Below are 9462 nucleotides of genomic sequence, written 5' to 3'. Positions count from 1 at the left end.
AATAGGGATAAATAAACATTAAGGCCCATAAGAATAATTTTTGAGATACCTGGTCGTGCTGCTCCAAAACCAACACTCGCTTTCCTGCTTTGGCCATAATAGCTGCTGTTGACATGCCTCCAATGCCACTGCCCACAACTATGGCATCTAAGTCTGCTGGCACTTTGTCCACACTAAAGCCTAGGGAAAATATATAAATCTTTTAGTTCTTCAGTATAAGAATATTTGAATAATAAAGCTGAATAACACATATGAACCTAAAACTGTGTAATTGAGAAGTCTGCCCATCTTTGTGGTGTACAAATAAATGACAAATAACTAAAGTTTGGGATTATCTCAGACAAGATATACACAGGTGGAAATTCTGATATATTACTCTGAACTTCCTACAGAACATACATCTCACAGCAACTCAAGACCAGATGGTGCTATGGTAAAATAGATAACAAACAAAATCAAGAGATTAAATGAAGTAAGAGATAATGTGATGTTATCCTTGGATATCTTGTAGTTCAGCAATCAAATCTGTGAACTTTTGCCAGGCAATGGAAAAAAAACTTCTTTCAAAAGCAAATTTTTCACCCTAAAACAAATCTAACAAAAAACACCATTTACTTCTTAACACACCTTGCTTGAGGACGGCATCTCGATTTTTCTGGTCCGTCACTTTTGGCTTTACTGGTGTCTGTATAGGTTGCTTGAATGGATTCTCAGATGGAGATTTTGCAAGGAAATACAGGACTGCCTTGATCGCCACACCCACAATGGCTACCAATGCCAAAACGGGTAGTGAAAAAATACCCATTTTGTCTGAAAAAATAATTTTAATATAATAATCAGTGAGCAAGTACTAAAACCTTGTATTTTTATTGCCTACTAAAGGTACTTTCAAACTACAAAAAATACACCTGATAACCAGTCTCATCAATATCTCTCACCTGTTAACCCACAAGCTGCAGTTCTGACACTGAAAGATAACTACAGAGTATACAGTAAAACAAGATACTGTATCCTGACCTTGGACTTGGTAGCTATCTAACTATAGCTGGGAAGGAATCAAAGATAACATTCTGATAACCTGTGGAATATAGCAAATTATTATCATTATAAAAAAGAAAAAGAAAGAAAGAAAAATAGAAAGAAAGGAAGAAAGAAAGAGAGAGAGAGAGAGAGAGAGAGAGAGAGAGAGAGAGAGAGAGAGAGAGAGAGAGAGAGAGAGAGAGAGTGGGGAGAGAGAGAGAGAGAGAGAGAGAGAGAGAGACTGCTTTTTTTTGGTTTTGCTTAGTCATACTTGAATTTTATGTCTTAACAAATGTCATGAAGAAAAAACATAGAATAAGAGCATGACAACAAAACTACAATATTAATAAAAGCTTATATTATCAAAATGTAAGAATGTTAACATTCAAAACATTACCTCTAAACTGAAGGAAGGTATATGTATATGATTATGGGTGGGTAGGAATGTTTTGATATATGTGTGTGTGTGTGTGTGTGTGTGTGTGTGTGTGTGTGTGTGTGTGTGTGTGTGTGTGTGTGTGTGTGTGTGTGTGTGTGTGTGTGTGTGTGTGTGTGTGTGTGTGTGTATTACAAGTGATACCTATCATTATGACCTTACAAGGTAAAGATCAATTAAATGCTAAGACAGTTAATTGTATTGCCATGAATAGTAAAGTGTTCGGTCTAATAATAAACAAACTCAGAATTAACCAGATAAATAACAATAACAGTAACAAGAAAAATAATAACAGCAAAATTCAAACAATCATAAAATCAGTCAAATAATAATAACAATAATCATAATAATAGTGATGATGATGATGATGATGATGATAAAAAAAAAATAATAATAACAACAGCAACAACAATAATAAAAAATGATAAAAATACAATAAAATTAATAATACAAATACAACAACAATAACAACAACAACAACAGCAACAACAACAACAACAACAACAACAACAACAAATAATAATAATAATAATAATAACAATAATAATAGCAACAATAGCTAAAATAATATCAGTAATGATAAAACTAACAACAATATTAATGATGATGATGATGATGATGATGATGATGATGATGATGATGATGATAATGATAATGATAATAACAATAACAACAACAACAACAACAATAATAATAATGATAATAACAAAAAATATAATGATATCATTATTATTATCTAATCAATAATAAAAACAATTACAGCAGTAATAAAAAATGATAGTGATAATATATAAAATTACAATAACAACAATAATGATGATAGTGATAATAATATTCAAAATTACAATAAAAACAATAATATCAGTATTATGAAATAACATATAATAAAAAACAAAATAAAAATAAAAATGTATCATTTTTTTAAAAATACTCTTCCCCAAAAAATGCCTATCATACTTTTCATAAACTGGCACTAACTCAGTATTTAGAGTTTTCCCGTACAACTAACTGCACCAACTTTTTGATACATATTTAGTCAATTTATCAGCATTATCAGTGTTTTTTACCATTTTAATTCCCTATAAATTTTTTTTGAACTAAAAACCCAAAACTATTTTTAAAATTTAATATCGAAGTTTTTAGTTTCGCCGGCTGCGGTCATATACTATGAACGCATCTAAATAGAAGTAGAACCATTGATTTGAAACTTTATAACTCATTCCCCCTTTTTTCGTGTCTCCAGAAAAATTGAAACATGAAATTATTTTATCTTATCATTATCTAAAAAATATGTTTTTTAGGAAAATAATTTAGTTGGATTTGGCTACCAAAAATTTCCTTTTTCATTTGTTTTGGGGCCACCGTGAGGGGAAAATTTCTTTAAACAAAAATATCATGTCACTTAAATGTAAAAAAATGACAAACTACATCAACAAAAGCAATTTTCAAAAAAACAATTATTGCGGCGCCCCTGCAATAACGAATTTTGGTCCACTATAAATAAAATCCGTAAAAGTACGAGACTAAAAACTGCCCCCTTTAAAAAAATTTTCCCTAAAAATTAAAATAATCACTAATTCATCAGAATCGATCATTTTAAATAAATTTAAAAAGAATATTCACCTGCGTAAATTACACTTATCGATAACGGGAAAGGGTTCCCAAAACAAGAGGAAAATATATTTCGTATTTGGTAATATAAATCCGTCGTCTTTAACTTGCCATTTAATTTTTTATGATTGTCTGTATAACTAGATTTTCTCGGTACAATATCATATCAAAATAAGCTCTGAAAGTCATATATTTTTATTTTTTTGGGCATACGTTTTGGTGGGCAAGCAAGAAACTTCGGACCTTGAAACGTGTTATTGACATTAATCAACACTTAGTTTAATTAATCGTCTTGAAAGAGTTATAAAAAATGAGTGAGGAGCGGGGTAACGGTAATGCAAGCTATAATTATACAAAGGGAAAATAAAATAGGTACTGTACATAGATCCTTTGAGGGACAGACTGGTACTGATTAATGGGAAAGGTCGTATATGGATGGACAGATAAAAAATGGAGAGTGGGAAACAAATAGATAGACTGAGGTAGGGGTAGACAGATTAAGGGAAGAACAAATAATGCAAAATTTATGGGCGACAGATACGATACACAGTTGATAAATCAAGGAGTTGATAGACTGAAAATTTTGGTAATTTTTAAATAATAGGGGGGCTGGTAGGAGGTAGAAGACTGGTTGGGCGTATTTCATGAATAGACAACGAGTAACATAACATTTATGAAAAAACATGTTTCACTTTAAATGTAATCTCGTTTTTAGAGAGAGAGAGAGAGAGGGAGAGAGAAGAGAAAAAAAAAAAAAAACCCCACACACACACACACACACACACACACACACACACACACACACACACACACACACACACACACACCACACACCCACACACCACACACACACACCACAACACCACATACAACACACACACACCCCCCACACCACACCAACCACACAACACCCACGCACACGCACACCGCGCGCGCCCCCCCGCTTTTTTACAAAAGAGGGAAGAAAAACCCACAATACAAAAACTAGTTTTATTCAATAATCTATTTTTTGTATTTTTTTTTTTTGGGGGTTTTTTTTTTTTTTATAGAAGAAATTTTTTTATTTTTATTAAATAATAAAATTATATATATATATATATATAAAAAATTAAAAAATAAAAAAATAATATTTTAAAAAGGTAGATAAAAAGATAAAGTTTAGAAAATTAAATAAAAAAAACAATAGAAAATATTTTAAATAAAATAAAAAAATATATATATTTTATATATATATAGTTTAAATATATATATATATATATATATATATATATATATATTATATATATATAATATATTTATATACATAACACACACACCCCCAAATTACAATATCTACACTATTCCCAGGAGAAGGGGGCCAGAGCTGTCTGCTTCTCGATTCATTTTTTTTTCCCGTGAATTCAGCCAAGAATCAAAAATTTTTTTTTCGTCCAGTGGGAAATTTCCCATGATTAAAAATGTGTACCCTTTTCTTATGCGTCTGACCATTTTTCTCTCCATCTGTGCAAAATATTGCCCAATTCTTGCAAACCCCCTGGGGTTGCACATTGTTTCCGCATTTTGCCGAAGTCGTAAGCAATTTGCGGGCCCTTTCAAGGAATCTCGTCTTTTTCCCCAAGAATAAAGTATAAGAATTCCAGAGACCTTCTGATTTTTTTTTAATTTACATACCTGGCTTGTTTAGTCATGTGTTTCGACGAATATAAACGAAAACCGGTCAAATACATTTTTCTCATTCATACTTTTCCTCCAGTGTGTGTGCGTGTATATATATAATATATATATATATTATATATAAATATATATAAAATATATAAAATATTTTTATTATATTATTTATATTTTTTTGATTTTATTTACACTCACACACACACAGGCGAGGGGGGTCATTAAAGGTTTCCCCCTGACACAATTACTCTTCTCATAGTAGACATTAATTTCCATGCATAATGTAACTCTCTAAGGTCTTTGTTGTTTTCCACCCTTAAAACCCCAAACAATTTCTGTTAAAACGGTAAAGTTGCGAAAGGGTTTGGGGAAAAGGCCCCCGGATTATCGGCACTGATCCGTTTTTACACTTGAATGGCCGCACACCGCAAGAGCCTTCGAAAAATAATAAACTATGGAAGGATGCCCTCATTGGTTTAAAACACTGGCAGTTCGTGTGATCGGAGATAATGGAAATCCCCTCTACCCCCGGCGAACCTGGTCTCCATTGATAGGACACCATCCACAAGTGGAGACGCCTTTTTGGATGATCGCCGTATTACTGTTCGTCAGCTAGTCCAAGTGTCAAGATTAGTTTTGGGGCCATAGAAAAGATCTTCTGACTATCTGCAAGGGAAAAAGTTGTCTGCTCGAAGGTTTTTGGGTACCCCACCCCTTTTCCCAAAAGGGGCACTTTCCTTCTTTCATCATAAAACAAAAAAACCAGGATTTTGTTGCGGACAAATTACCAGTATAACTTGAGTCCATCCTTTGACCCGGGAACTAAAGCCTCTAAAAATGGAAGCACATACTCATCACCCCCAAAAAAAAGCACGTGTCACATTCTCAAAAGGCAAGGTCATGCTTAAAGTCTTTTAGAACCGCAGGGAGTAGTGATATGATTTCCTAATTTAAAAGAGCTTACTACGCTTCACCAACAAAAATTGGGGGGAGGCTATCCCCCAAACTCTCAATGTCCAGGGAAGCAGGGTCCTGTGGCTAGATATTTTCCTCTTCTCCTGACCTTTATCGACGTTCACTTCTTTCCGTCCATGAAGACATTTTTGAAGGAAAAACGTTCGCAAATGATGAGACCTGATTTTGATGTCACTTTTATTTTAAAATGCAACTTCGGACACTACAAGTCCCACTGAAAATAGAAATATGTTTTATTTAAGGACTGGAGTGAACACAGGACCTATAGTTTTCGTACGTTAGCATGGAAATTTAAGCCTCGTGGGTCTGAGGAAATTTTCGAGGGCCCCTCTACACACACACACACACACACACATATATATTTGTTTGTGGGTGTGTATACAATCATACACTATTACATATATGTGTGTATTTATTATGTTGTATAAATATACTGAACCATCATACATATTTTGTATATTATTTTTATTTCTCCATCCACCCATATATATATATTATATATATAATATTTAAATTATTATATAAAAATATATATATATAATAACACACACACAAAATATATATATATGTTGTGGGCTTTTGGTGTTGTGGGGGCCCCCTCATGAAAGATTTCCTCAGCCCACGAGGTTTAAATTTACATCAAAACGATACGAAATTTTAAGGTCCTGTTTTCATCTCCAGCCCTTAACTAATAACTATTTTCTTTAAGGGGACTTGTGTAGTCCGCAATTGCTTTAAAACCAAAAATGACATCAAAACGTGTCTCCATTTGCGAACTTTGCCTTCAAAAAGTCTTCAGGGAGGGAAAGAAGTGAAATCAGATAAAAGGCGGGAGAATGAGGAATAATTCGTAGCCACAGGACCGGCTTCCCCCGGGAAATATGAGAGTTGGTGATAGCCTCCCGAAATTTCTGTTGTGTAAAGCGTAGTAAGCTTTTTAAATGTAGGAAATCCTACATCATGTTTCATATATTTATACATACATACAAAAATACACACTTATGTATATTTGTATTATGTGTATTACAAACAACACAACAACTATTTTTTGTGGGGTTGGTGTGATGTATATGTGTGCGGTGTATATGTATTTATATATACACACATTTTTTACACACACACTCGCACACACACACACAACATACTATATATATTATATATATATATAATATATATTATATATATATATATATTATATATATATAAATATGTTTTTATATAATTATTTATTAATATACAATATATGTCACACACACACGCAACCACACACCACCAAACACACACACACACACATAATATATATATAATATTATATATATTATATATAAAATTATATAAAACATATAAATTATTTTTTTTTTTTTTATTAATTAATTAATTTATTGATTTTTTCTTTAACTTCCTGAAAATCCATGCGAACGTGACAAAAAGTCATTTGAAAACAACCTGATATACCGAAAAATTGCACTAGTAACGTTATCTGCCTCGCAAAAATGCACTTATACCCTACGGGCCCGCGTAGTGAGTTTACAGCCCTGCCCGAATTTTCCTCGGTGCATATTTGCCGACGTTTCTAAGAAAATTTGCGAGTTTTTTTTTTTATTAATATGCTCAAGACATAAAAGTAAGCGGGGCATTTTACTGGAGGCATCGGGCCCCCCCCTCAAAAAAAAAAAAAAAAAAAAAAAAAAACCCTTTTTGGAAGTTGTGTGACATAAAACTTTCTTGAGTTTTCATCGCATGCTCAATTTTGGTTAAATCTACACAAGAAAATATTAAAAATTCCCAAAATTTAAATTTTACCCTTCATTAATTTTTTTCAGTTTGGGGGTCACAAAAAATTCACTATAGCCTGGATTTTCTAGCGAAAATGAAAATGACTATTTCTAATCCCAAGGTTCAATGTTTCAAGGTGGGTTAATTTGGGTGACCACTGTTTAATGTTTGGCTTTTAGAGCTAAATTGATAGGCAATATCTAGGGGCTTTTCTACAGAACCGGTGAAAAAATATTCCCAAATAAAAACCCAAAAAACTATCTACTAGGAACTGAGCCTTCATAGGTTTGCCCGGGCTGCTTGTTGTTAGAAGCTACCGAGAATTCTCCATGCAAATAATCACAAAGAGGATGGACATTGCATCAACGTCAACAGATTGCAGTTTCATGAACAGTCGGGGTCTACGTATCTTTCCCCGGGCATTTAAAAGGAGGAAACAACAGGCATCGAGCAGCTGAGAAGAGGACTCCCCTCCCTTTCTCCCTGCGGTGAATCGTCCTTATTTGGGACGTTTCAAGGGGAAGAGAGGACCGACCGGGCAAAGGGCCTCGACGGGGCCAGGGGGTGGCCCCAAACCCGGGTAAGCCAAGAGAGCCGCTATGACCTCCGGTCTGAGGCTTTTGCATGGGGGGATTAAAGAGAGTACCGCGCCCGGTCCCATGCAATTTCGGCCTGGGCTCTTACGCGTTATCGGACGGCGACGCGCCCAGCCTTGTTTGCTGCGACGATGCTATGTGCTTGCATGTATCTTCGTGCCCTCCTACGAATTTTCGGCATTAGGATAACTCTGTGCACACCTTCTGGTAAACGGGGCCCCCATCTCGGGCGCGGAGGGGGAGACCTTTCCCTCCCCCAGGGAGGGTGTGTCTGGGGGGCCTTGGGGGGGCCCTGCTTAGGGGGTTTTGTGATAGAATTGCCATTCTTTTGCTAGGGACGGGCCCGGGGACCTTGATGCGCCACCCCCCTTTTTTTGAATAGGAAAGATAGGAGGTAGGGGCCCCCCACTTTGTAGGCCCTCAGCCCGGTTCTGTGTAAATGTGCCGCTAGACAAACATAACTTCCCCTCCGGGGATAGGAATGCCCGGATAAAAAATTACTTCTCTCCCCCACTGTGTTAAATAGTCGTGGTTTCTGTTTCAGAGGGATGAAGGAACCCTGGAACGGTACGGGCCCCCCTTCTCTTACTGATGAAACAGCCTTTTGGGGGTTTCAGAAGAAAGGAACCCCTGGAAAAAAGTTAGTTTCTCTCCCTCACTGTGATGAAACAGTTTGTGGGTTTGGGGTTTCAGAGGGTGAAGGAAAATTACTGGAAGAGGTCGGAAACCCCCCCCCTTTTCTCACGAGGTGAAAAAGTGTCCAATTTAAAGGAAAAAAAAACTAAAAACCCCCCAAAGATGCTAAGACGAAGACCCGTGCAAGTCCCAGACCACGGCGCCACCCTGAAGCCATACTGCCTCGGTTTGGGAAAGAAAACCCCGACAAGGGTGAAAACCCGCTGCCAAAATGGTGGACAAAACAGAAAAACCATGCAAAAATATGTCTGTCCCCAATTGTCCCCTCCAGGCCAGCACCCCGGGCCCGGAGGTCTCGAATACCCCCCAGACGACCCCCCTGACCCCAATTTGGGGGCACGAGCTGTGCCGAAACAGAAGGTGCCCCACGAGCAACCCCCCAACCCAAAAAGGGGAGGCCCAAAAACCCAGGCCCCAGACCGATCTGAGGGAGAGTTGGACCCCCAAGGCGTTTCCCCAGTTCAAGGGGACCTGTCAAAAAGGAAGGCTTTACAATGCCTCCAAATGGTCAGGCGTTGGGGAGCCACGCAAAAACGGTTTCAATCCGGGGTTTCGCGAGACAGGGGAGATCATCATGCCCAAAGATCAAACCAACCCTTTTTTTCCTGCAGGAAACAAAGGAGCTAAAAAATGGGAGGAAATTTGGGCCCCCACCACTGAATCCCTAGGAAAAAAGGGGCAAGA

At 36.4% G+C, this 9462-nt stretch overlaps 1 protein-coding gene across 2 annotated transcripts in view; it reads right to left on the bottom strand.

The window, feature by feature from the left end:
- The window catches only part of LOC119594827 (all-trans-retinol 13,14-reductase-like), a 10762-nt gene extending 7590 nt beyond the window's left edge, over window positions 1–3172 (bottom strand). Inside the window, exons 1-3 of one of the 2 annotated variants that reach the window (XM_037943923.1) lie at window positions 3143–3172; window positions 628–810; window positions 50–180 (exon numbers count right to left, since the gene is read on the bottom strand). In XM_037943923.1, the coding sequence (XP_037799851.1) occupies window positions 50–180; window positions 628–805 (309 nt within the window). In that variant the 5' untranslated portion in view covers window positions 806–810; window positions 3143–3172. Of the gene's footprint in view, window positions 1–49; window positions 181–627; window positions 811–938; window positions 1086–3142 lie in introns of those variants that run through there. The other variant, XM_037943917.1, reaches the window with a different exon arrangement.
- Window positions 3173–9462: the final 6290 nt, after the last annotated feature.

Source organism: Penaeus monodon, chromosome 3 (genome assembly GCF_015228065.2).
Source record: "Penaeus monodon isolate SGIC_2016 chromosome 3, NSTDA_Pmon_1, whole genome shotgun sequence".
NCBI classification, from domain to species: Eukaryota; Metazoa; Arthropoda; class Malacostraca; order Decapoda; family Penaeidae; genus Penaeus; species Penaeus monodon.
Note: the sequence above shows the minus strand (reverse complement) of the source record. Positions and strands in the feature narration are given on the sequence as shown.